A 27,740-nucleotide genomic window follows, 5' to 3' on the forward strand; every position below is an offset into this window, starting at 1 on the left:
CTATCAAGGGGAGGAATGATGGAATGCAGGCACAGATTTGGGCAGAGTTGTTAACACTTTGAAAGATAGTGATGAGAATTCAAAGTGACCTTGATAAATGGGAAGAGCAGTCCCTCCAAAACTGGATGAAGCTCTGGAGACAAAAATGAATGACCTGGATCACAAAAATGGGCAGGTGGGAAAGGAGGCATGATTGCTGAGGCTCCAAGTCCATAGCCAAAGCATTGACCACAGCAGGCTAAACATAACGATAATGATTTCCCTTCCACTTGAACAATGTCTCCTAGATGACCAATTGCAGAGCCCTCTGAGATAGATCATCTTGTTGTCCCCACTCTACAGATGAGAGGATGGTTAATATTATAGAGTTAACTGGAAAGCTGGCAATAATAAACATGTGGCAGTAATAACACCAACATAGCACAGCAATAATAGGTAACATTAAACTCTTACTATATGTCAGGCACTGGGCCATATGCTCACATAGGCTGATTTATTTCATATTCACAATAATCATATGAAGTATGTATTGTCATGTTTCACTTAGAAGAACAGGAAACTGAGGCATGGAGAGGTTAACTAATATGCCTAAGGATCACATGGCTGATAAATGGTGGGGACGAGATTTGATCCAGGTAATTCTTCTCCAACAATTGCATTTATTGAATACTTATTAGAGTGTGAGCACTGCCCTAAATATATTCTCTGCATAAGTTCACTTATTCCCCACAACCACTCTGCCAGGAAAATGTCATTAATATCTCCAGCTTAACAGGTGAGAAAATTGAGACTTAAAATGATTAAATAGCATGTCCCTGATCACAGTTAGTGACAGAACCCACATTTTTAACTGCTTTTGCTATACTGATATCCTGCACTAAAGGAAAAAATATCTGCTTAAACATTTATCATGAAAAATGTATTTGGAATTATTCTCAAACAAACCCTTGTTATCATTCCATTTAGATCTTTAAAAACTGAGGTTCAGAGAAATTAAGTACCCAGATCAAGGTCATGCTAAATGGTAGACTCAAGATCTCACCCAGATGTATCTGACTCCAAAGTCTGGATGCCCTGCTATGCCATCACCAGCACTTCTCTTCACTCCACAGACTCTGATCAGATGACGTTAGTACCCTACTGACCACACCTAAAACTGCAATCTACAAATAGTCACTGCTGTTTAAACAGAGTTTTACTTATCACAGGGCTTTGTAAAAATATCATCTTGGTTAATTCTCATCACAGCTGTTTGGAGTATCATATTATCCATACATTAGTTATGGGGAAAATGAGACCCTGAGACGTGAAGTATTAACATTTAAATGGCAGAGCCTACGTGAAAAGTAAAGGTTTCTCAGTCAAAGGAGTTCCCACTCCACATTGCCTGCTGGCTTTTATGGGGCCGCCGAAGGCTACCAGTTTCCTTCGCAAGAAAGGCAACAATAGAAGTCATTTCTGTAAGGTCTTGGCAGAGCTCCTTTAATATAGCCAAAACTACAGAATCATGAACTGTTGTATTCTTGAGGACTTTTATTTACTTTCTATTCCATGTGTGGTTTCCATTATAGCATTCCTGATAGGGGCATCCTATTAGACTTACTTTGATTCTTTAACTGATAGGAAAACTCTATTTTATGTTGCATTTTGAGAGAGTAAGGGCACAGAAGCTGAAACAAATATGTCAGGACCTATCTACATTAGCAAAAAGATGAGGAGCTAAGAACAGACCACTACCATCTTTGTCCCAAAGGTATTTAGAGAAATTTCATCTAATCTCTGATACTTTTCTCACTGCACATGTCTGCTTGGATGGAGGGGACCTGCCGAGAGAGAACATGGCACAACATGGGAAGCACTAGTCATGGGAATGAATGGGAAGGGACAGGTTGTAGATACTGAGGAGGTGACTAACCAGATATGTGAGAAGAGAGAGGAAAGATGTCAAAATTACTCCCAGGTTTGAGTCCTGACAAAAGCAGCTGAGATAAAAAGGAAAGAAGCCTAGACCATAATTCAGACTATCTCGTGTCTTTTTCAGTTACTAGTGATAGGACTTTTCAGCCTTGGTTCCTTCATCTTTAGAAGTAAGAAAACCTATTAGCTCACACAATAATCATAGGAAGATTAAGTAAGAAGATGTAGCAGTAGCCAACACGTACATTAAAAGGTGTTCAACATCACGAATCATCAGGGAAAGAGAAATCAAAACCACAATGATATATCACTTCACATCTATTAGAATGTCTATTATCAAAAAGATAAGTGATCACAAATGTTGGCAAGGATGTAGAGAAAAGGAGACTGTTTTTCCCCCTGTTGGTGGGAATATAAACTGGTATAGACACTTGGGAAAAGAGTATGGAGGCTCCTCAAGAAATTAAAAATAGAACTACCCTATGATCCAGCAATCCCACTTCTGGCTATATATCTGAAGGAAACAAAATCATTATCTCAAAAAGATATCTGCATTCTCATGTTCATAGCAGCATTTTTCACAACAGCCAAGGTACAGAAACAACCCAAGTTGGCAGATGAATGGGTTAAGAAAATGTGGCACAGATATACATTGGGATATTAGCAGCCTTACAAAATAAGGAAATCCTGCCATTTGTGACAGCATGAAGGAAGAACCAAGATGACTTCTGGAGTTGGGGCTGTTTATTTCATTTTCTGTACTAGATCATGAGCTTTGCAAAGACAGGGACCATATTGATTTTGTTCACCTGGCACATAATACAAATTCAATAAACATGGTTGAAAGAGTGAATGTATAAGGAAACAAAATCATGGGAGAAGGGGCGGAGGGATGCCAGGAAAGGTTTCACAGACATGGAAATGCCCATACGGGTTCAGAAGGATGATGAATCTGTCAGGTTGGCCAGACAGGGAAGAGCATTGGATGCTGACAGCACAGCGTGTGCACAGGGAGGCAGGAAACACATATGACCAGAGCAATGTCACTGCAGTACTTGACCTGCCCAAGGTGAATGATCAGATCTGTGACTGGCCCAGATTCCAGGGAAGCCATGTCAATACATTATTCTCTTTGTCATCCAAAAACAAATAGTAAGCTCTCCAAAGAGGGGATGAAGAAGGAGGAAAAAAATTGGAATTCAAACATTCAAGCCCAAAGCCATCCTGATTCCTGCAGAAGCTAGAACACTGTGAGCCACAGCCCTTGAGGAAAGTCTAGGGTCCCACTGAAGTCCAGCATCACTGCCCCAGCATCCAAGGCTTCACCTGGTTTTGATGCATTGTTTCATGCTGTCTTTGGGGGAGGAGCATTTTATCTAAAGAACACATTGGAGCAAACAGCTTTGTGCATCCTTAGGATGAACCCAGGGAGGATCTGAGACAAACCCCAGAACAAAAGATCCCCCTGGAGCAAACCAGCCAGTGTTCACTTAAGTGCTCCCATGCCTCGCCCAGCTCTTTCGGGGCATGAATGTGTATACCACATAGGGAGTTTCTTAGAAATAAGCACTTAATAAAACATAAATATTATTAAATCCAGATAGATTAAATATACACAGTGACAAAGAGGAAAAACAGACATGGGAGGGAGAGAGAGAGAGAGAGAGAGAGAGAGAGAGAGAGAGAGAGAGAGACCAAGAAAGAAAGGGAGTGAGAGAGAGGGAGGTTAAAAAAGACAAAGAGAAACCAGACAAACATGGAACATGGAGAGAGGCTGTGCATGATTCCATTTGTCAAAGGCAAAGAAGGTAGATGTTTTGTTCTTTGTAGGTTAACATGTAAATGACATTCTGATTAATTAGCGGGCTCCAGCAGATGAGGTGATGATTAGCACATTTCCATATTTATAGAGAAGCAACACTAACTTTCTAGATTTATAGAAAATCAGCCCTTCACAAATAGCCAATTGTGCTATTATCGACATATGGTTTTCTATAAACAGAGCTGAGGTAATTATCCCGGGGACAATTTGTTGGTGGGCTCCTTTTGAATATTAACCACCTAGGAAACCCATTTCTGCCTCACAGATTTTAAAGAGGAGGGGCCATGCGATAACCCAGGCAATTAATTAGTAATCCAACACCCAAGTCGAAGCCCAAATGAAAGGCTTTCCCATGACCACATGGTGGAAAGACCATGGGTCCAGGGCTCTGAGGCCAACTTCCTGCAGCTCTGGGCAGAGTAATTAATGTCCCTGAGGTGCCTCAGCATTTCTGGGGCTGAAACTGTCATAACACCAGACTCCATGTGTCCTCAAGAAAATTAAATGCGAATATACACCATAGGACCTCGATCAGTGATGGTGAACCTTTTGAGCTCAGCGTGTTAGCATTTTGAAAAACCCTAACTTAACTCAGGTGCTGTGTCACACATAGAATTTTTTTGATATTTGCAACCATAGTAAAACAAAGGCTTATATTTTTGATATTTATTTTATATACTTAAATGCCGGTTAACAAAGAAAAATCAAACAAAAAAATGAGTTCGCGTGTCACCTCTGACACGCATGTCATAGGTTCGCCATCACTGACCTAGATCCTAGTAGGTACTCAACAAATGTTAGCTCTTTTCCTTCCTCATGTTTTAGAATGACTCCAAAAAGACCCACTTGAATTGAGTTTTTCAAACTCTTTTTTTACATTGATCCATACTACATTATTTTTTTGTATCATGACTCTGTACATGTCTGTATTTAACTGGAAAAAAAAAAGGTTCTTGAAGCAATAACTTACCTGCACTGCCTACAATCAATCCACTATGGTATTTTCTATTCTACCCTTTGTTGTTCAAAATGCCATTTGTGATCCATACATTGATTTCAGGACCTTCTACAGGGCTGCACCCTGCAGTTGGAAGACTACTGTGCTACAGAGGGTAGGAACCATATTTAGATTTGCTCACCGTTGTATCCCAGCACCAACACACCATAGATACTCAATAAACATGTGAATTATTAAAGAATAATGAGTATGGGGATACATGACTGAACCAATGAGTGGCCCTAGCCACGAATCTGAATGCATGCCCGTTTCAAACTCCACGTCTTACTTTGCACACTCACTACATACTAAGCCCCATGCTGAGTGCTAAAGAGAAAGAAAAGCATCAGACATGATACTTGCTTTTAAAGATCTTGCCATCTACATGAGGAGAAAAGTATTAACATTTGGAAAATTGTTTTTTTAAGACCAACCAGTGTGGAATTTATATGAATGTGCTGAAGAAAAGAAGTGGCCAGCCTGAGCTGGTGCAGTCAGGGAAACTTCCTAAAACTGGGAATTTGACCTTAGCTTTGAAATATGGACAGATCTCTCACCCTTCTACTCATTTATGGATCAGGTCAGTGGTTCTCAAACTAGTGAGCACCAGAATCACCCGGAGGGCTTGTCATAACACAGGCCGCTGGGTCCACTCCCAGTTTCTAATTTAGTAGGTCTAGGATGGGAGCCTGAGAATTTGCACTTCTAACAGCTTCCCTGGTAACGCTGATGCTGCCAGATGGAGTCCACACTTTGAGGACCACTATTCTAGCAGTTTGGAGTGAGACCATGTTGATGTCATGCTAAAAAGTTTAGATTTTGTCCTTGGCCATTCAGGATATTAGGCAAGAAAGTGACATCCTCAGATCTGTGAAGCAGAAAGATCCTTCTGGTGTCAATAGTTGGGAATGGCTTGGAAGGGGTATACCTTCCCCAGAAACTATCTGGAGTCCATGCAGTAATGAGTGAAAGATGGGAGCCCACCTACCACTGTTGGAGTGGATGTAGAGAAGGCAGATGAATGAGAGCTGTTCAGGGGAGAGAACTGAAGGATCTTAGAGATCCCCAGGGGGAAGGAGGAGGAAGAGTCTGGAATGACTCCAGTTTTCTGTCATCACTGACTGACTGGTATGGTGGTTCCATGAACCCAGAATCTCCATTGAAATAAATTTTAATGTTTTAAATAGCAATATCCTAGATTATTACTAAAGAGGTTACCATGATGAAATAAAAAACACATAGTTTTAAGGAGCCAGACAAGTATGAGCTAAACTCACATTTTTAGTGCTTAATTAGCAAGTCTGTTTCACCCTCTGGACCTCAATCCCCTGTAAATAACACCAAAGACACCATATAGAGTTGTCATGAGGACCAAATGAGATCATGCACGGATCCTAGTAAGTGCTCAGCAAACTGCAACCCATGTTCTGGTGTAGGCATTGGCCACTGTGTGCATAAAGCTTCTACTTACGCTTTTTTTTCATTTTTTCTTTGTTAAGCACCAGGAAATATTCATAAATGCCACCCATTGATCCAGACGTTATATAATGGGTGCCATAGTCATTGATGAACTTGGCGTACGGGCCATAATTGTACTTCTCCGGAAGCTCCATCAGCGACTGCAGCATCCCTTCATCCAGCATAATATTGTCCCTCCTCATCTTAAATTGGGCAGTCTGCACTTTTGTGAAAATTCTCATGAAGCTGTATTTCTGCCAACAACAACCACCACCATAGGGAGAGGGAAAAGATCAAAGAGAGAATACATTTACCATCTGAGATCATGCAAAAGGTCAGCACTTACTAGCTGAGTAAATATATGTCTATGTACATATATGCTCATCTATAATAATAAAAGAGTAATATGCTAATTAGACCAGATATCATTCGGATGTCCTTCCGGACAAAGCCGGGCCAGAGGGGAGCCCGGGTCCCGGCTGCCAGAAGGAGGTTGATTCCGGCAGCTGGGGAAAAGAAGGCCTACTCTTGCACAAATTTTGTCCATCAGGCCTCTAGTTTACATATAATTATATGAGCATAAAGATATGTCATGGAGGATTAGAATATTTTACAAGCACACATCAGACACCAGGCTGTTTTCCGCTTCTTTTCCCATGGCTGCATCTCTGTTCTCACTGTCCAGGTCAAGTTCTCATCAACGCTCCCCTGGGTTACTTCCTGCGTTGTGCTTCCCTGTGCTCCTCGCCTCTATTCTGCCCATAGTCCATTCTCACCTCCACATTTCTCTCTGCTCCAGTTAAAGCATTGCATTATGCAACTGCCTACACAAGTATTAGGTATCCAGTAAGAATGATGCTTAGAAGTATTTTCAATGACAAGGCGAAATGCCAGGATTATTTATTTATTTATTTAACTCACTGCACAAATATCTAAAAGTGCCCATACTTATGTGCACTCTGCTAGGTGCAGTGGACATGATCTTGACTGAGAGAGGCTCCTGCCCTAATGTAGCTCACATTCTAGTTAGTGATAATTATGTGCTGTTTAGTAATAAAGAAAACCAGGATCCTGATGTAATAATAATAATTAAAAAGCCAAGACCAGGTAATGCTGAATTGGTTTAAGAGTAAGAGGGTCATGTGTGGGCATTACTTCCAGGTAATGAAAACCTTGATCCAAAGTGATAGTGAAAGTTTGACGCGCTCACCTGCTTTTAGAAAAAATATGTATAGCCAGATCAGAGAACAATGCTTCCCCTTCAGATCAGTAGCTCATTGGTGGCAAATCTCCAGAATGTAATTGATATTTTATGCATAAGTTAATTTTTGTAACTATATTTTTATCATTTGAAATAATTTTTGTTCTCTGGCTGGTCTTGCTCAGTGGATAGAGCACCAGCCTGCAGACTGAAGGGTCCCCAGTTGGATTCCAGTCAAGGGCACATGCCCAGGTTTTGGGCTCAATCCCTAGTAAGGAGCATGCAGGAGGCAGCCGATCAATGATTCTCTGTCATCATTGATGTTTTTATCTTTCTCTCCCTCTCCCTTCCTCTCTGAATATATTTTTTTTAAAAAAGATAATAATAAAAATATATATATTTTAAAAAAAGAAATCATTTTTGAGCCCCAACTAAGCCCACAGTTCTGGAATCGATGTTATTGAGGCATTTTGGTAAATTTCTAACCTACTCAATAAATATTCCTCTGGCTCCTCATTGCCTCTCCATCCTCATCACTCCCTAATTTTCCTTCCTGACCTGGGCTTCAGCCAGCTGAAGCACTTTCCATCCCAAATCTGTGAGACATTCTCTCATCTCCAGGTCTCTGTATCTGCTGCTGCCCATGCCTAGAATACCCTTCAGTTAACTTCTGCCTCCTGTCAACTGAAGAACTTGAACTGGTCTTTATATTTCAGTTTAAGGAGATGTTCTTTCCACAGGGAAGCACTGCCTCACCTCTCAGGACAATAGACAGTAGTGAATGCTTGATGAATAAATGAAAAACTGATGCAGCCCTAGTTGGTTTGGCTCAGTGAATAGAGCATCGACCTGTGGACTGAAGAGTTCCAGGTTCGATTCCTATCAAGGGCACATGCCCCCATTGCAGGCTTGATCCCCAGTAGGGGGCATGCAAGAGGCAGTGGATCAATGATTCTCTCTCATCATTGATGTTTCTCTCTCTCTCTCTCCCTCTTCCTTCCTCTCTAAAATCAAATTAGATAAATCCTATCTAATAAAAGAGAAACATGGTAATTAGCGTACGACCGCTACCCTTCCCATTGGCTAATCAGGGCGATATGCAAATTAACTGCCAGCCAAGATGGCAGCCGGCAGCCAGGCAGCTTAAACTGAACATGAGGCTTGCTTGCTTTAGTGACGGAGGACTCCAACGTTCCCCGCCTGCCTTGCCGGCCTCTGAGCTTGCAGTTTAAGAAACATTGTAACAAATATAGAAGCTAAACAAAACCCCAGAAACCAGCTTTCAGCCAGCCGGGATCTCAGAGCTGGAGTTATACATTGTTTCGATTATAGAACCCAAACAAACCAGATACCTGCTTTCAGCAGCTGAAGCCTCAGAGCTGGAGCCAGAGCTAAAACTGGCCCAGAATAGAAAAAGAAAAAAAGGAGCAGTTGGGAGCTTCAGTCACCCCCAGCCTGAAAACAGCCCTCAGCCCCTCACCCAGACTGGCCAGGCACCCCAGTGGGGACCCCCACCCTGAAGGGTGTGTGACCAGCTGCAAACAGCCATCATCCCCTCATCCAGGGCAAACCAGCCAGCCCCCACCCATGCACCAGGCCTCTATTCTATATAGTAAAAGGGTAATATACCTCCCAGCACCAGGATCAGCGGAGCCGCGAGGCGTCCCGGCACCGGGATCAGTGTGACAGGGGGCAGTGCCCAAACCCCCTGATCGCCCTGTGGCTCTGTGTGTGACAGGGGATGGGGCCACAACCTCCCTATCAGCCCTGCTCTGTTCCTGACAGGGGAAGGTGCCCCAACCCCCTGATCGGCCCTGCTCTGTGGGCGATAGAGGACGGCGCCCCAACCCTCCCCCCCCCCCATGGGCCCTGCTCTGTGTGTGATGGGGTAGAGCCATAACCTCCCCATCGGCCCTGCCCTGAGTGTGACAGTGGCGGCGCCCCAACCCCCTGATCTGCCCTGCTCTGTGTGTGACAGGGGGGAACTCCCCAACCCCCTGATGAGCCCTGCTCTGTGCGTGACAGGGGGCAGCGCCCCAACCCCCTGATCGACCCTGCTCTGTGCGTGACAGGGGGTGGCGCCGCAACCTCCCCATTGACCCTCCCTTGAGTGTGACAGGGGGTGGTGCCCCAACCCCCCAATCGGCCCTACCCTGCACGTGACTGAGGGTGGCATCGCAACCTCCCAATCCGCCTTGCTCTGTGCATGACAGGGGGCGGCGCCCCAACTCCCCAATCAGCCCTGCTCTGAGCCTGACCAGGGGCTGCACCTAGGGATTAGGCCTGCCCTCTGCCACCCAGGAGCAGGCCTAAGCCAGCAGGTTGTTATCTCCCGAGGGGTCCCAGACTGTGAGAGGGCACAGGCCGGGCTGAGGGACCTCCTTCCCCCCCGAGTGCACAAATTTTTGTGCACTGGGTCTCTAGTACATATATATTTCAATTTTTTTTTAAACAGAAAGAAAACTGATGCAGCATGTCAGCCCTCCGATCTATTTGGAAAAGTAAGGCTTGCTTTAGCATTCTTCCAAGTCTAGTTTAGAGGGCCTGTCTGTTTCTCTTTGAGATATTGCCATTCTAAGTATTTCCCAACATGCTCCAGGTAACCATGAAAAAGAATGGGGCAAAGTGATAAGGGCTCTAGTCTCATCATTTGATTTTATTCCCTCTGTGATGATCCTGTGTGCAAAAGTGTAATAAGAAAAGCAAACGTGATTAACACTGATCAGACATTTCCAATTACACAAGCAAATGAAAGTTCAATTACTACTGTACTTTTTAATGCAATTAAGGCAATACGTGTTCAGTATGGATTATGGATTACTGTGCGACACGGGCATTATATTTTAATACCTTCTCATTATACTTGCTTAACTCATTCACGATCGAAGAGCCATATGATCCGGATACACCTACATCCACTGTTACAGGGATGCCTGTTAGGCCTATACCAAAGGTTAATCCACCTGACACAAACAGGTCATTTTTTAGTTTGGAAAAAACTTCATTTGTATCATCATAAAACTCTGTGGTGAAACTAGTGTCTGCCAGGGCCTGAAAAGAAACAAATACAAATGGATGTTAGCTTTGTGCACATAGAGTTATATTCCAGTTCATACTTAACATTTAAATCTTTGCTTCGTAAGATATCCACCAAGTTTCAGGTTATTATAAATAAGTCTTTTAAAAGGCTAATTGGGCTGCAAGCCTCCAGCATGCTGGGGTCTGGGGTGGCCCTGTGCATTCCTGCCGTGCTTGTGAGAACATTGTGGAATGGTTTGAGGCCTTGCCCTGCTGTGTCTGGAGCAAGGTTATAGAAGTTTCAGACATTGCAAAAAAAAAAAAAAAAAAAAGGCTTATTGGGACCAATCCAGCATGGCTCAGTGGTTGAGTGTCGACCTCTGAACCAGGAGGTCACGGTTTGATTTCCAGTCAGAGGACATGCCCGACTGGGCATGCTCAATCCCCAGTGTGGGGCATGCAGGAGGCAGCCAATCAATAATATTCTCTCATTATTGATGTTTCTATCTCTCCCTTCCTCTCTGAAATCAATATATATATACACATATATATTGTATATATATATATATATATATATATATATATATATATACACAATATATATGTGTATATATGTATAGATATAATCCTAGTATATAAAAAGCCAGGGGCCGTCACGACCAAAACACCGGACTGATAACCAAACAGCAGACTGCATGGGGTGACCAGGCCAGCAGCGGGGGAATGGGGGGCCGGTTGGGGGTGACCAGGCTGGCAGGCAGAGGCAGTTAGGGGTGATCAGGCTGGCAGGGGGGGCAGTTAAGGGCGATCAGGCAGGCAGGCAGGTGAGCAGTTAGGAGCCAGAGGTCCCAGATTGTGAGAGAGATGTCTGACTGCTGGTTTAGGTCCTATCCTGGGCAGTTGGACATCCCCCGAGGGGTCCCAGATTGGAGAGGGTACAGTATGAACTGAGCCTACCGCCCCCCCCACACACATGAAATTCGTGCACCAGGCCTCTAGTAAATAAATAAAAGGTTAATTGAGCATCAGATTGATACTAAAATATAGAAAATACAGCAGTGTTTTTAGTTACTATTTAGTATTATTGCTAAAATATTTATTTACAGACACATGCACAGAGATAGTCCTGATAAAATGCTATACTGTTCTGAGCATGTATTTTGTTTTAGCTGAGTTAGAAAGAGAAGGTCACTTGTCTCTGCAATGGACAGATACAAAAAGCATCACCTGGGTGTGGACCAGGGAGGAAAGGGGCAAAGGAAGGCAGGCAGGTGATAACAGTTTTAAGCACAGTAAGCTTGAGTGCTGCCCACAAATGTTTGGTTATTTCATTCCAGGCTCACAGTGGGGTTGCATTTCTCTGCCACCCTGAGCTGAGGCATGGTCTTATGCTTTGCTGGAGCCAAGAAAGCAAGGGTTAAGAGCACGTGAGTGGTTCACTGTGCAATCACAAGAGCATGTGGCGAGTTAGAACCTCCATCAGTCAGGGTCCTATGTGTCTATGATAACATGAGATTCCTTTCCACTTTCGGATGGACAAGTAGCATCAGTAGGGCACTGCTGCTTCAAATCAGAGCTCTCAGAATCCTTTGTTGCCACAGTATAGCCTAGTGAAGCGATCGCCAACCTTTCGGACCTCACAGACCACCAGTGGTCTGCAGACCACCGGTTGACAACTGCTAGTGCCTGACACATAGGCCCTGGCCCAGAGCATCCTCAAGGTTAGGAAAATAGTATCTTCCTGTCTGCCATCATGGTTTATTTTAGACCTGATGGCAGAGGTGAAAGTGGGTGCGGGAAGCCAACTCCTTAAACACAGACTCCATAAGCCTGCCTTTATCCTGTGTCAATATTTTTCTCTTGAGAAACTTGAAGTGGTGAATATGACTTGATAATTGTTTAGAGTCCTAGGATTCTACTATCTCTCTCTATAGATATAACATGTGTATACATGATGATTATGACTGAATAGATATAATCTGTATAATTCATTCTTCCTTCTAAATGATATATATCCAGCCCAGCCAGTGTGGCTCAGTGGTTGTACCCTGACCTATGAACCAGGAGGTCATGGTTCAATTCCCAGTCAGGGCACATGCCATGGTTGTGGGCTCCATCCCCTGTGGGGCATGCAGGAGGCAGCTGAACAATGGCTCTCTCTCATCATTGATGTTTCTATCTCTTTCTTCCTCTCTGAAATCAATAAAAATATCTTAACAATAAAATAAATAAATAAATATTACATCTATCCAGGCGTACTGGCACTTTAGCCTTCTAAGTCTCTGGGTTTTTAGCATCTAAAATGGGACAGTGATAGCACCTACCCCATCCTGCTATTATGGGACAATTCGTGTGGAAGTAGAACTGATACACATTTGGTTGAATCCACAGAGGCAGAACCTGCTAATACAGAGGGCTGACTGCTCTTATATTCTAAAAGGTTCACAACTTGGAAACAAGTCTTCTGATTAGCAGTCCAGAGAATAGGGCCTGACTCTCTTTTATTGACTTTAGAATGGAGCCACGATCTAGCAAGCGGGTGGTCACACTGACCTCACTCCTCTCCCTAGCCCTGCCCATGCCTCTCAGTGCCCTTTAGCACTGAGAATGTAGGCCAGCGGTTCTCAACCTGTGGGTCGCGACCCTTTTGGGGGTCGAACGACCCTTTCACAGGGGTCACCTAAATACATCCTGCATATCAGATATTTATATTACGATTCATAACAGTAGCAAAATTACAGTTATGAAGTAGCAACAAAAATAATTTTATGGTTGGGGGTCACCACAACCTGAGGAACTGTATTAAAGGGTTGCGGCATTAGGAAGGTTGAGAACCACTGATATAGGGGGTAGGTGTAAAGGGACCTTCAGCCACCTACAAGCTCTATGATACATAAAATCTTCCATGCAAGGCATTCATCTCCCCCAACAAGCCTCTCCTTTGAGTGCCCCATTGAGACTTACTTCAAAGCGATACATCAGGAAGTTGTAGGGTTTCCGGAAGTATTTCTCATCATCCCCATAGTACAGACGCTCACAGGTGGAGTCGTATCGAAGTTCCCTCCATTCCCCGTTGTATACTGTTTCACACTGGCCCCCATAATACCTGGCGTCGTACACATTCTGAGCTTCTGTCCGGGTCAGGATATTATACCTAAATTGAAAAGGCAGGCAGATAGCATGAAGTAGCCTCTGGACGATGTTGCAGCTGGTAGCCTGAGCAGTGGTTTCTCAAACTGTGTTCTGTGGAGTCCTCAAAGTACCTTGAAGGTTACTTTGGGTAATGATGGGGGACTGAGTGAGCTGGGCCTGGGCCTTTAGGCTCCCTTTCACCAGCGCACCAGACAGCTCCATTCAGCATCTAGAACAGTGCTCCCACATTGGAGACACACCTAAGCACTCACTGAATAAGTTGAGGAAGAATGTGCATAATTATCAAGAGTTTAAGAACAGGAACCCAACAGTCTAAACCCATTTCCCATCCCTGCCACATCTAGCTGTGTGACCTTGGGCAAAGCATTTAACTCTCTGTGCCTCGGTTTAATAATTTGGAAAAAGCAGTTAATATTACTGCCCTCATAGAGTTAAACATCAAGCCAAAACATGCAAAGGAGTTCTTACTCGTTATTAGCATAGATTAAGCACTAAATAAATGTTGCTGCTAGTATTATTTCAGAGAATAATAATGCTGATAAAAAAAATGTAGATTTGAAATTTTCTGAGTAAGCCAGTGCTAAGCTGAGAATCTAATCCTCAAGGAGGCCATTGTCTTCAAGGAGGCATGGAATGTCGGAGGGTGCACAGTTTGAAAGTCCGGGAGACTCCTGTTTAATTTCCAGTTCTGCCATTTACTAGCTGTGAGACTTTGGACACATTCTAGAATCTTCCTGAAGGTCATTTTCCTCACTTGAAGAACAGACATAAATAAAACTGCCTCTCAGGGTTTTTGTGAAGTCTAAAAGAAAGTGTTAAAGTCAAACAGAAGTCAAGTTGATAGTACATATTAGGCACTGAACAATTGTGCTTCCTTTCCCTGAGCCCGCTACTGTTCCAGAAATATTTTCCCATGCTTCCCTCTCTGGGGTATTTCAAATTTATCTGCTTAAGTTCTGTATTTTGGCCATGGATGGTTTAACATTATTTAGATAACAATAATGTTAAACAGTTGAAATACAGCTTTAATTTTCTAAACAGAGAAAGTTAATTGAACCAGAGCATTTAGAATTGGTACAAGTTCCAAAATCTGACAATGAAAGCCTTCGATCTAGACAATAAAATGATTGCCTGTTTCTGCCTCTCAAACTCCTATTCGGCCTTCAGGACGCAACTCAAACATTGCCTCCTCTGTACTGCCTTTTTGATAATCTTGGGCAGACAGTCGCCCCTCTTCTGGGGTCCAATGGTATTCAGTGCTTATCTTGTCATATTTGTCTGTGGCCTCTGTGGAAAGGGGCAAAGGTGGTAAGATGTGTAAAAACTAAATAAAACCTGCTTCAGAGAAGTAAATGGACAACTATAGAGCACCTGGCATGTAGTAGAAATTAAATGTAAATGAACTTCCTTCTTCTCTTCCTTTCTCAACCTCTTTCCTCATATTAGTGGAAGTGAGTAATAATAGCTCTGATGGATTGAATACACACTCTGCCAGACATTTAGCATACATTAGCTTTCAACCCCATGACAGTTTTGCCAATACAGAAATTGAAGCTCAGAAAAATTAAGTAACTTGCTTGTAATCGCAGCTAGATTTTTTCCCCCTAGAGTTTTTTTGGACACAAATCTGGGTTCTTTTCCTTTACGTCTATCTTTACTTCTATCTTTTCCTTTACTTCTGCACTTTCTATCTTTCCCCCTAGTGAATGGTTTCTGCCTATAGTTTATAAATTCAAGCTCTCTAACAAGCCAAACCAAAACTCACGGGAATAATATGTCCTAAGCTGATATGTAACCTCCAAGCCTACATCTATTTGGGAAAATCTGGTTGCAGAAGCCCTAGTGAAAAGAAAAAGACAGTCGAAAAATTCTGCTTTTTGGAATTCTGCTATGTAGAAATATTCACAGGTGTGTAAAACAATGTGTATAAGGATGTTCACTGCAGTGTTTGTTTATTAGAGAAAATGAAAAACAATCTATCTTTCTATTGGAAGCAGTTAAATAAGTTATCATATATTTATACTATAGGAGAAGAGTCGACAACTTTTTCTTTTTTTACAAAGGGCCAGATAGTAAATATTTTGGACCTTGCAGGCTACAGGTCTCTGCTGCAACTACTCAGCGCTGCCATTGTAGGGTAGAAAGCGTGTTCCAGGACTATGTTTATACACACAGACAGCAGCAGGCTGAGCTTGGCCTGCAGGCCATACTGTGCTGTTAGAGAACATAATATGGTACTTAAAAAGAGACGATGAAAAATATGGGGGAAATCTTCAAAATGTATTAAGTGAAAAAAGCAAATTGTGGACTATATATAGCAGGATCACATTTATGGAAACTAATGTCTATAATGCACAATACATATTATAGGCACATTTTCCAAACAGTCTATATTGCCCATGCATTTTCCCATGATCTGGAAGTCCCTACACCACGCTGTTACAGGGTCAGTTCTAGAAAGGGCTGAGAGAGAGGGCGATGGGTGGGTGCAGGGCAGGGAGGGTGAGGGAAGACTCAGTTTTATAGAAGTCAAACATAGGTGACGACTGTAATAATAAATACAAATTAAAAACTAGGAAAGGCTTCAATTAGAAAAAAATATTTCTGGAAAGGCTTCTAAGATCTTGAATAGAAAAAAACATCAAAATATCAGCTGCTGGGAGTGGAGGAGGAGCCATTCTAGTGGTTTCAGTGTCTGGTGTGGGCAAAGCAGGAAGCTCATGAGCAAATCTGTGATCTTTGTGCCAATAAAAAGGTAATTATGTTTCAAGTCAAGCCTCAACATCGTATGCTTCTACTCCATTCACCCGACAGTCACTTTCAAAATCTACAACAATCTCCTTTTATTGGTGTAAGGGGCTAAACTGCGTTCCCCCCTAACATTCATATGTTGAAATCCTGACCCCCAAAACTTCAGAATTTGACTGCATTTTTTGTGGTAGAGTCATTACCGAGGTAATTAAGTTAAAAGGAGGTCCTTAAGGTAGGCTGTAATCTGATTAAAAGAGGAAATTTGGACCCAGACCCATATGGAGGGAAGACTGTGTGAATACGCAGAGAGAAGATGGCCATCCACAAACCCAGGAGAGAGGCCTCAGAGGAAACCACCCTGCCGACACCTGGCCACAGACCTTCAGCCTCCAGAACTGTGAGAAAGTACATTTCTGTTGCTTCAGCCACCTGCTAGGTGATACTTTGTTATGGCAGACCGAGCAAACTAATACTATTAGGCGGAAAGAAAATGGAATTTTAGAGCCTTGTCATAAGTGTGCATCTACGTGCGCTTACAGGACTCCATCCTATCTGGTAGGTGGGCTGTCATATTAGGGCAGTTAAGCTGTAATGAAAGCGAGCTGCACCTCCCAGCACCCTCCCCTGGCCCTGCCTGGGCTGCACCGTGGCCGGGTCACTCTGTGATGATTACTCCATCTCCCCACTCCCTCGTCTGCAAAGATCCGGTTCCTCATATTGATTTCTTCCATTCAGCCAATACTCAGTGAGAGGCTCTTGTGGGGAAGGCTCTGACATCAAGCTGAGGTGATAAAAAGGAGAGTCTGAGCAGCCTCTTTGCCTTCAAAGAGTTTACATTCAAGGGACAGGATCCAGGACCAAGAGGAAGTGCCAGGAAGCTGACTACTGGGTGTCACCAGGGGCGTGGCCCTGTGCTGGGTGCTGCAGAAGCAGAGGTGAGGAGGAGTTCTTATCAGGGCCGAAGGACATTGTGTCAGATGTCCCAGCCTTGCTGGATATGCGCTGGGAGGCTATGACACACAAAGGACTCTGGGAGCAACAAGAAGGGTAAGCCAGCTTAGACCCTATCAAAAGGAGGAGTGTCGAGAAGATTGGAGGAGGTGATGCATAGGTGTGTTAGCTCGGGCTGTCATAAAATACCACAGAATGGGTGACTCAGGGAATAAACATTTATTTTCTCACAGTTCAGGAGGTTGGAAGCCCAAGATCAAAGTGCTGTGAGGATTGGTTTCTGGTGAGGCCCCTTCCTTGTTGCAGATGGCCCCCTTCTCACTGTGCCCTGACATGGCATCTTCTCTGCATGTTGTGAAAGCAATCTCTGGGGTCTCTTCCTCTTCTTTTTTTTTTTTTTTAAATATATTTTATTGATTTTTTACAGAGAGGAAGGGAGAGAGATAGAGAGTCAGAAACATCGATGAGAGAGAAACATCGACCAGCCGCCTCCTGCACATCCCCCACCCAGGTACATGCCCGCAACCCAGGTACATGCCCTTGACTGGAATCGAACCTGGGACCTTTCAGTCCGCAGGCCGACACTCCATCCACTGAGCCAAACCGGTTTCGGCATCTCCCTCTTCTTATGAGGTCCTGAGTCCTATTGGATTATGTCCCCTCCCCCACCCCCCCTAATGACCTCAGTCAGCCTTAATAATCTCCAAATACAGCCACATGGAGGTTAGGGCTTCATCTGATGCGTTTTAGGGGGACAAAATTTAGTTTATAACTCTAGGTAAGATGTTAGGCAGGTGCGAAACATGGGGAAGGACATTTCAGAAAGGAGGAGTTTAACGTATTAAGTCTCAAAACAAAAGAGTGATGCATTCAAGGAACTGACCCTGAGCAGAATGTATAGGATAAAGTTAGAATCAAGGCTGACTGAATCTCAACAGATAAAGACACTGTGCCTGGGAGGTGTGAGTGAGCACTGGTAAAGTAGAGAGTCAGGCATCTCTCCATATCACCCCAAATCCATCTTCTTTGCCCTGTCAGCCCTGTTAGCCCTGCTTATAGCAGCAAGTGCAGTCCAAAGCCGGATGTGAACAGGGGTACTGGGAAGGGCACTTGGGTCAGAGAAGCATCATCCTCTGAGACATCAGGGAAGCACTCATGGGAGATGTGGCTTCTTAGAGGGAACTTGGCGATGGAATTGGGGTGAGGGGAGTGAGCAGTGAGTGGGCAGGGGAGAAAGGAGAGGGGAACTCTCAGGGAGAGACAGAGGGGGAACAAGTATGGCATGCAGCAGGACTCAGGACTGGGCAAGCCCCCTGTTATGGACTGAGTGTTGTATCCCCCCAGATTTCATATGTTAAAGTCCTGATCCCTGCTGTGATGGTGTTAGGAGGGGGGGGGGCCTTCAGGAGGTGCTTAGATCCTGAGGGTGGAGCTCTCATGAAGGGTATTAGTGCTCTTATAAAAGAGACCCCACAGAGATCCCTAGCCCCTGCCACCTTGTGCAAAAGGGCACTCACCTGACAGTGCTGACACCCTGATCTCGGACTTTCATCCTCCAGAACCATGAGAAAGACATTTCTGTTGTTTATAAGCCACCTAGTGTGCAGCACTTTATTATAGCCCAACAGGACTAAGACACCACCTTCAATGGACAATGACAGCTGCCTCATGGGAAGCATTCCAGAGGAATCCTCCAAAAAGACCCTCTTCTGTCTCCAAAACTAATATTTATGATTGAAGAGAAATCATTCCCTTCTCCCAAATGGCCAGAAGGCACGGACTCACCCAGAGGCTGCCCTCTCAGATCCTGGAATCGGGTCATACAGAGTGCAGTCGTCTTCAACGACCCTGACATCGTCACAGTTGTCCTCATCAGAGCCGTCGGAGCAGTCCTTGTCTCCATTGCACACAAGGTGGCGTTTCAGGCAGCGACCTGAGAGAAGAGGCTGTGGATGCTCCTAGAGCCTCCCAGACTCCTCCCTCTCCCTCATGACCCACATCCCTCGTCACCAAGTCCATTCCACCTCTGAATTGCCCTCAGCCCTCTCCATCCTATTGCATCCTTCTTTTGTCCTCTCTAACTTCCAGCCTCACTGTCTCCCTCCTGCAGCCCCAGCTCAGGCCCTGCCCCAGGCTCCCTTCTAAAATCTAGCCTCCTCATTACTGCCCTGGTAGTCTTTCTAAAATGCCAATCTGGCCCTGTCATCCCCCTGACCTATATCCTCCAGTGTCTCCCCATTCCTCTTCCAAAAGCTACAGTCTGGCCCCAGTTCCTACCTGGCCCATTCCCTGCCTCTCTTCACAAAGACCTGGCCTTTAATTATTCTGAACTGATGGGGAACCCTTAAATCCTCATATTTTGCACATTCTTTTTCCTAGAAATTCTTTATTTTCCAAGTCTCAGTTCAAGTATCATTTTGAAGCCTGCTCTGACTGTCCAAAGCAGATTTATGCCTCCCTGGACTATGTGCTAATGCCCATTCCTCTGGCTATCCCACAGTATTGTCATCAACTCCTTGTAGGCCTCTCTGCTAAGGAGACTGGGAGTACCTTGAGGTCAGACACATTGGGGTTTTTCTTTTTGAATGTCTGTATCACCAGCAGGTAGCCTACTGCCTGGCATGTAATATGTGCACAATCAATATTTATTCAATGGGAGGATGAGTGAGTGAATTATATCTTTTTGAAAAGAATCAACAAATTTTCCTACAAACTTACATCAAAATTACTTGGGCTATTGACTTGGCTTAAAATGCAGGTTCCTGGGCCCCATCTTAACCCGTTGCTAGGGGAAAAGCTAAGGAGTCCCTCTTTTAACAAGCTCCCAGGGAAGTGTTTTGCATGTTAAGGTGACGAGCACATCTGTTATTCCGCTGGAATGTTACTCACCTGTCTCTTTACACTGGAAATCCTGTCCACACTGCGCTTGCCTTGCACAAGCTGTGGGTCTGCGACAGCTGATTTCATCCCAAACGTCACCACTGCAGATGGTCCCCCCAAACTTGTTTGGCTGAAGCAGGCTCCGGTGTCGGTACTAAATCAGATTTTGAACGAGACACATTCATTTTTTCTCAATCAACCAAGAGTTGTGCAGGCAGGTCTCAGTTCAGCATAAGGAATAACTGCCTAATGATTGAGAGCTGCCTAAAAGGCTGTCTTTTGAAGAAGAGATCAGTGTTCATAAAAATGGATATTCAACCAGAGGTGGCACAGTCGCCAGCTGCAATATTGAATAAGGCCTCCAAGCACAAATGAAAGGCTTGAACACCATATGTCTAGGATCTTCCTAATTCCTGGGAAGAACCTTCTCCGCCCTTCTTCAACCAGTTAGTTCCTATTCACCTTTCAAATTCACGGTATAGGTCCTCAGAAAGCCTTTCCTAACTAATGGATTCTACAGTTCCCTGTGCATTCCTCTCTTTCTAGATCTTGTCATAGGGTTTTGATTGATTGTCTGCTTCTTTGTTTACCTTTCTCACTAGTTTAGGAACAATTTTCACATGGGGGTGGGAGTGGAAAAGGAAGGTCCATGTCTTAATTGGCTCAGTGCCTTCATCTATAGTCAGGTACACAGGAGGCACTGTTAGAAGAAGTTTGTTTCCTGGCCAGCTTGGCTCAGTGGTTGAGCATTGACCAATGGACCAGGAGGTCATGGTTCAATTCCCAGTAAGGGCACATGCTCAGGTTGTGGGCTCAATCTCCAGTGTGGGGTATGTGCAGGAGGCAGCCAATGATTCTCTCTCATCATTAATGTTTCTATCTCTCTCTCCCTCTCCCTTCCTCTCTGAAATCAATATATATATATATATATATATATATATATATATATATATATATATATATATATTTTAAAAAAACAAAAACATTTATTGGTTTTCCTCCACAGCATTTCTTCTGGTCATGGCATCCTCTCTTTCCTTGAGACATATCTCATACAGGTCAGTGGGGATGAGCTCCTCCCCTCGGTCACAGGGATGTCTGGGTATGAACCAGGCCGGGCAACCAGAGCTTCCTATCTCCAAGTTGCGATGATTGGCTCAGGGAGTGGCTCATGGCTCAACCTTAGGACAGACAGAGTCCTCTCTGAGGGTTTTCTTTCAGAGCTACTGGGAAAGACCATTTCTTTTTATTGAAGTTACTGGGACTGTGGGCATTGAGTGGTCATCTTGCTTACTATGTAGAAAGAGCCCATCCAAGAGTTAGACAAGGAGAGCTCTAAGACATCATCTGAGGCCCTGGGTCCAGCTTTGACTGCAGATGAATGAATAGTTCTTGAGAGGAGGACAGAACGAATAAAAATGGACACCAGTCTTGGAGCTCTATGTTTTCATGATACTGTAGAAGGAGAAAGCTGAACATTAGGATATCCAGAGACATTTAGTACCCATCCCTGCCTTCAAGAAGCTTAGAGTCTAGCTGAGGAAATAAAGCATATAATAATGCAAAACATGCTGTATGGCGAGCTCCTTACAAAATGTTCAATAAGGCGACGTGCCACCCCATATTTTCTGCTGCCTCTGACCTTGAATCAACTCTTCAGGCCTCTCCTTCAAGAATGTTAGTAAGGAAGTAGGAAGCAATGATTTGAGCAGTAAGAGATATGGGCTCCTGATCTGAATCTATTTCTCACTTGCTATGCAAAGTGTCAGTATTTGGTACTGTGTGCCTCGGTTTCCAAATCTATAAAAATTATGCGGTTGATCTAGTTGACCTCACTAATAACAATTACCAAAGGTACTAAAGATTCTTTTACTGTGTCCTACATTTGGAAGAGCCAGGGCATGAGAATTAGACTGACTTGGGTTCAGATCCCAGATTCATTACCAACTGACCCTGAACAAGTCACTTACCTTCTCTGAGCATCCAGCCTAGCAACATAGAGCCAGTTCTCTTTTCTACTCCTTAAAAAGTTCATCTGAGTTTTGAGGCCTGCAGCTACCAACATGGTGATAGTGGTACTGGTACCTACCCTGTATTGAGTGCATGTTATTGTCCAAACTCTTCACATTCTTTACCTCATTTAATCTCACAGGTTTGAGAGGTCATGTACTACTATGGACCCCACTTTAGACTTGGTTGGAATCCCAGTTCTCCCATTTGCCATGCATGGGAAATTTCTTGGCATCTCTGAACCTCAGTTTTCTCATCTGTAAAATGACAGCTGTTTCAGCATGTTGTGAAGATCCGTGATAATACATGTAAGAAACCAGCACTTTGCCTTATTGCTGGCATGCAGTCAATAATCATAGTTATCACCATCATCATCATTCTTGTAGCCAACTGTTGGGCTACTCCAGAAGGATTTATGACTGAGTGGGAATTGGATCAGGTGACCCCTAATGTCATTGTTATTCTCCAGCGTGTTCCGGGAGAGGCCATAGAGTGAAGTGGTCAGGCACAATGGGCACTTGAGAAACACACCGATCAAGTTTTAAACGCGCGCTCTGCCACTTTCTTAACGGGAGACCCAAGCAAAGGGGATGATGAGCTCTATCATGTACAGTTGGCTGTGAAAGTCAATAAGACAATTTATTTAAAGCATTAGCACAGTGCTGGTATATAGACATTACTTCACAAATAGTGACTGTCCTCGCCATTATCATCCTTCCTGTGGTGACTCTACTGGAAATAATGGTGCAAACATGAGGTTTGTCCCCACTGGCTCCCTGTTTTCTAGGTTGTTACCAAATAATGAAGACATTGTGTTGCAGGAAGGTTGGTGCGGACATTCCCTGAGGGACTTCTTCGTGCCGTAGCCTGCGGTGGGTGTCATTAAGACGTAATTTCCTCTTTTAGCTCCTAGATAATGTTTCTTTCCAGAAATGCACATCTTTGTGTGATTTCGAGAGGAAGAAACATATTAATACTAGTAAAAAGAAACTAGAGTGTCTTTCACTTCACAGGATTTAATTATTTTAAGGAAATCATTCAATTCTGATTTAACCTATAAGTCATTCACTTGTGCTATATGCTATCTAAACTGCAATGTGTGAGAAAATGCAGTTTGGGTTATATGGTAGGTTGAATAATGGCCATGTAAAAAGGAAAGAAAGAGAAAGAAAGAAAGAAAGAAAGAAAGAAAGAAAGAAAGAAAGAAAGAAAGAAAGAAAGAAAGAAAAGAAAGAAAAGAAGAAAGGAAGAAAGAAAGAAATCTTAACCCTTGAACGTTGAGAATGTTACTTTATTTGAAAAAGGGGTATTTACAAACATTATTAAGGTTTTTGAGATGAGATTACTCTGGATAATCCAGGTAAGCCCTCAATGCCATCACAGTGTCCTTATAAGAGGAAGGCAGAGGGAGATGTAACACAGACACACAAAGGAGACACACAGAGGAGGAGGCAACTGACCACAGAGGCAGGGATTGGAGTGATAGAGCCACATGTCAAGGATTGTCAATAGCCACGAGGAGCTGAAAGAGGCAAGGAATAGATTCTCCCCTGAAGCCTCCAGAGGGAAGGGTAACCCTGCTGATACCTTAGTTTCAAACATCTGGTCTCCAGAATTGGGAGAGAATAAATTTCTGTTGTTTGAGGCAATTTGTTACAGATGACCCAGAGAACTACTACAGGATCTCAGAGCAAAATGAGCATTTGGGGGCCAGTCTAGAATGAAAACTGTGGCAGCCTAGGGTTCTTTGGCATATGTCGGAGATGGGAGTGGCAGAACAATGAAGTTCAGGGTTTGAAGTTGAATAAACTAGGCCCAAATGATGTTTCTACCACACCGTGGTTTTGAACAGCTCATCAAACATTCATGGGCACTTTCACATCTAACTAAAGAGTGGGTCTGGAGTAAGGAGGACCATCAGCCAACTCTGCAAAAGCTCCTGTAAAAAAAGGACAAGGCGCCTGGCCGGTGTGGTTCAGTGGTTGAGCATTGACTTATAAACTAGGGATTCTGAACAAAGTCAGAAATTTAATATTCCTCCCCGCTGGAACAGTGTGGAGGAGCACTACCAGCATTCCCCTTCCTTTGATATACCACTGAGTTTACCCACCATTGTGGACCATTCAAAAATACTTAGACATGCATGATAGACACATATTGGTTCATTGGGTGTGTCTTCCTTTTCAACCTATGGAAGTGGAATCCTCAGGAGCCCCCTGTGTGACATGTTCTGGTTTGTCTCAACTCACCAGGGTCATGGACAGCGAGGCATTTGTTCCTAAGCCATTCGTCCCTTCAGATGGCCCTTATTAGAAGGCAGTAGATTGGCCAGAACCCAGAGAGGCCATCATGGGTCAGTGTTCCCCTGTCCAAATAACCACTTTTCTGAGTATAAGCCATAGCATACACATATTTTGCAGCTTCAACCAATAATGCCTTACAAACAAAATCAGGAGAGGCAAAAAAAAAGTTCTACCATTCACGTATCCATGGCTTCCAAGTACCTGTTTCTAGACCCAATTTCTCCCCAGACCTTCAGATTTCTAAGCCTGGGTGTTTATCTTATTTGAATGCCTGTACACAACTCAAATACTAAATGCCCCCAAACTGGTCTCAGTTTCTTACCTTTCTGTCCTGGCATTGAATACATTCTGTCCACTCTGACCAGTCACTCAGCTGGCAGTTCACTGCTGTGAATGTCAAGCTCCCAGCCCCCCGACTCACTCTCCTAAAAGAAGAAAGATCCCAGCTTCAAATTAAAAATTGTATTATGATAATTCCAAAAAGCCTTTTAATATGAAGGCATGTTAATAATAGGAAAACAGATGCTGAATTTTTTTCTGTTTTATTGAGGTACAATTGACAAAAATTATATATATTTAGGTATGCTATAAAATATCCTCCTATATAATAAAGAGATAATATGCAAATTAACCCTCACGCCCTCACAAGATAGCTGCCTATGACCAGGCCAGCAGGGGAGTTAGTGAGGGATGACCAAACGACTGGACAGTAGGCTGTGTGGGGTGACAGGCTGGTGGGGGGGCATGAGGGGCAACCAGGCCAGTGGGGGGGGGGCAGTTGGGGGTGACCAGGATGGCGGAGGGGGCAGTTAGGGGCTACCAGGCCAGCAGGGGGTCAGTTAGGGGCAATTAGGCTGGCAAGGGTGCAGTTAGGGGCAACCAGGCAGGCAGGCAGGTGAGCAATTAGGAGCCAGTGGTCCAGGATTGTGAGAGGGATGTCTGCCAGTTTAGGCCCGATTCCCAGGCCAAAACTGGCAGTCAGACATCCCCCAAGGGGCCCAGATTGGGGAGGGTGCAGGCTTGGCTGAGGGGACACACAACACCCCCCCCCCACCCCCGTGCATGAATTTCATGCATGGGTAGGGTCCCTAGGCCTGGCCGGCCATCAAGGCCAATCTGTGGGGAGATTGGCGGGGTGATCAGTGGGCTCCCACTGGCACCCACCTTGGCTGGCCTGGGGTCTGTGGGCTGGGAGCAGCTCCTGCATTGAGCATCTGCCCCCTGGTGATCAGTGTGCATCATAGCAACCACCGTTTGTTCTGATGTTCCGTCGATTTGCATCATAGGCTTTTATTATATAGGTTATATAAATAATTACCACAATTAAGCTAATTAACAAATACATCACCTTACAATTACTTTTTTGGAGGGATGAGAGCACTTAATGCCTACTCTTTTAGCAAATTTCAAGTAAATATGCAATACAGCATTAACTATTGTCTCCGCACTGTATATTACATCGCCAGAACTTACTCATCCTAGAACCAAAAGTTTTTTCTCTTTGACCAATCTCTCCCCATGTTCCCCACCTCTTCTGTCCCTATAACCACTTACTATCATCTACTTTCTGGTTCTATGAACTCAACTTTTTTATTTATTTTTTTATCTTTTTATTTATTTATTTTTTATTGTTCACACTATCGCAGCCACCAGCACCCTAGGCTGCACCGCCTGTGCCTCAGCCTGCCAGGTTGGCAGGGTCCAGAGCAGGTGAGCTTCTCCCTTCCCTCAGTGGTAGAACAGGGAGGAGAGCGTTGGGTGCAGGGAGGGGACCTCAGCTGAGATCCTCCTGGTGTGGGGAAGGGGCCCAGCCTGGGCCCAGTGGGGAGCTTAGGAAGTCTGGCTAAGCAAGCGCTGGTTCATACCAACTCTTACTCTGCCATCTTCCTCCAGCTCTTCAAGCTAGCCCCCCTGCCCCACCTGTCCAGGGGAACATGTCCAGGGATAGTGTCCCTCGTTTTCCTCCCCTTTGCGCAACTCCACCGAGCCTCTGCCCATTCTTCTGTGGCTCTCACCACACTATTTTTTTTTAAATATAAGAACTCAACTTTTTTAGATGCAGTATTCTCTTCCTCTCTCTGGCATTTCTCACTTAGCATAATGTCCTCCAGGTTCATCCTATGTTCACCCACAAATGGCAGGATTTCTTTTTCTATGGCTGAACATAGGCTGACTTTTCTAAGTTGTAAAGTTTTCCCACTGATTTGGGCATCTGGGTACCCATGGCACCAATGTCACAAGATATTCCCTTACCCTTCCAGTTATCCGGAGGCATGAGTGGGAAGAGAGCAGGGGGTGGGGGGAATGTCAGGGATGTTCAGTTATTCTTACCTGGAAGGCTTGGTTCTAAGGACACGTCCACACTGGAATGATTTTATCTTCCTTCCCTGTTGCGTTTTTATTTATTTATTTTTAATATATTTTTATTGATTTTAAAGAGGGAGGGAGAAATGGAAACATCAATGATGAGAGAGAATCATTGATTGACTGCCTCCTGCATGTCCCCTACTGGGGATCAAGCCTGCAACCCAGGCATGTGCCCTTGACTGGAATCGAACCTGGGACCCTTCAGTTCACAAGCTGATGCTCTATCCACTGAGCCAAACTAGCTAGGGCTATACATGGTGCTTTTTAACAAAAGTTGTATGGCCTATTGCCCTTTCTCTTTCCCCCAATTTCTTTTATTGAAGTAAAATGCACAATATAAAAGTTACTATACTTTTAAGTGTGCAGTTCAGCAGCATTAAGTACATTCATGTTATTCTGCCACCATCATCACCATCCATCTCCAGTACTCTTCATCTCTCTGTATCAGTTTTAAGTTGCCAAGCTTAAACAAAGGAAATTTCCTTCCAGTCAGTCACACTTTTAAGAAATGAAAAATGAAAATTTTATCATGCCCCTGTTCTTACAGGTATGATGTTAGAGGGTTGATATAAAATCTCTTTTCATTCTATATGAATCTTATTTTTACAGAGAAGAGTACTGAAGAGAATTAATATTTTTGAAGAGTCTGAGTAGCAAAAAGCCAGTGGGTAAAAACATGGGGTCTTGGGTGAAGAGACTAAGCCCCCCACTGACTTTGAAAACTTGAACTTCACTGAGCTATAGCTCTCCCATCTGTAGAACTATGTTAACAATATTACTTAACAGGGTTATTGAAAGCACATTAAAATACTTATAAAGTGTTTATTAAAGATTGGCTTTTATTATTACACACTAGAACATTACATGGATTTTCTCATGTAATCTCTATAATGATCCTAGGAAGTAAATATA

General features: G+C 43.9%; 1 protein-coding gene across 1 annotated transcript in view; it reads right to left on the reverse strand.

Annotated features, from left to right (window-relative positions):
• Positions 1-27,740, reverse strand: part of C8A (complement C8 alpha chain) — a gene marked incomplete at both ends in the record, with an annotated part of 59,769 nt that overhangs the window by 22,969 nt on the left and 9,060 nt on the right. Inside the window, 6 exons of the mRNA XM_081087325.1 lie at positions 6,208-6,448; positions 10,246-10,446; positions 13,378-13,567; positions 19,054-19,201; positions 20,158-20,302; positions 24,784-24,886. Of these exons, the coding sequence (XP_080943451.1) occupies positions 6,208-6,448; positions 10,246-10,446; positions 13,378-13,567; positions 19,054-19,201; positions 20,158-20,302; positions 24,784-24,886 (1,028 nt within the window). The remainder of the gene's footprint in view (positions 1-6,207; positions 6,449-10,245; positions 10,447-13,377; positions 13,568-19,053; positions 19,202-20,157; positions 20,303-24,783; positions 24,887-27,740) is intronic.

The sequence above is a fragment of the Myotis nattereri genome (assembly GCF_964212035.1).
Source record: "Myotis nattereri genome assembly, chromosome: 3".
NCBI lineage: Eukaryota > Metazoa > Chordata > Mammalia > Chiroptera > Vespertilionidae > Myotis > Myotis nattereri.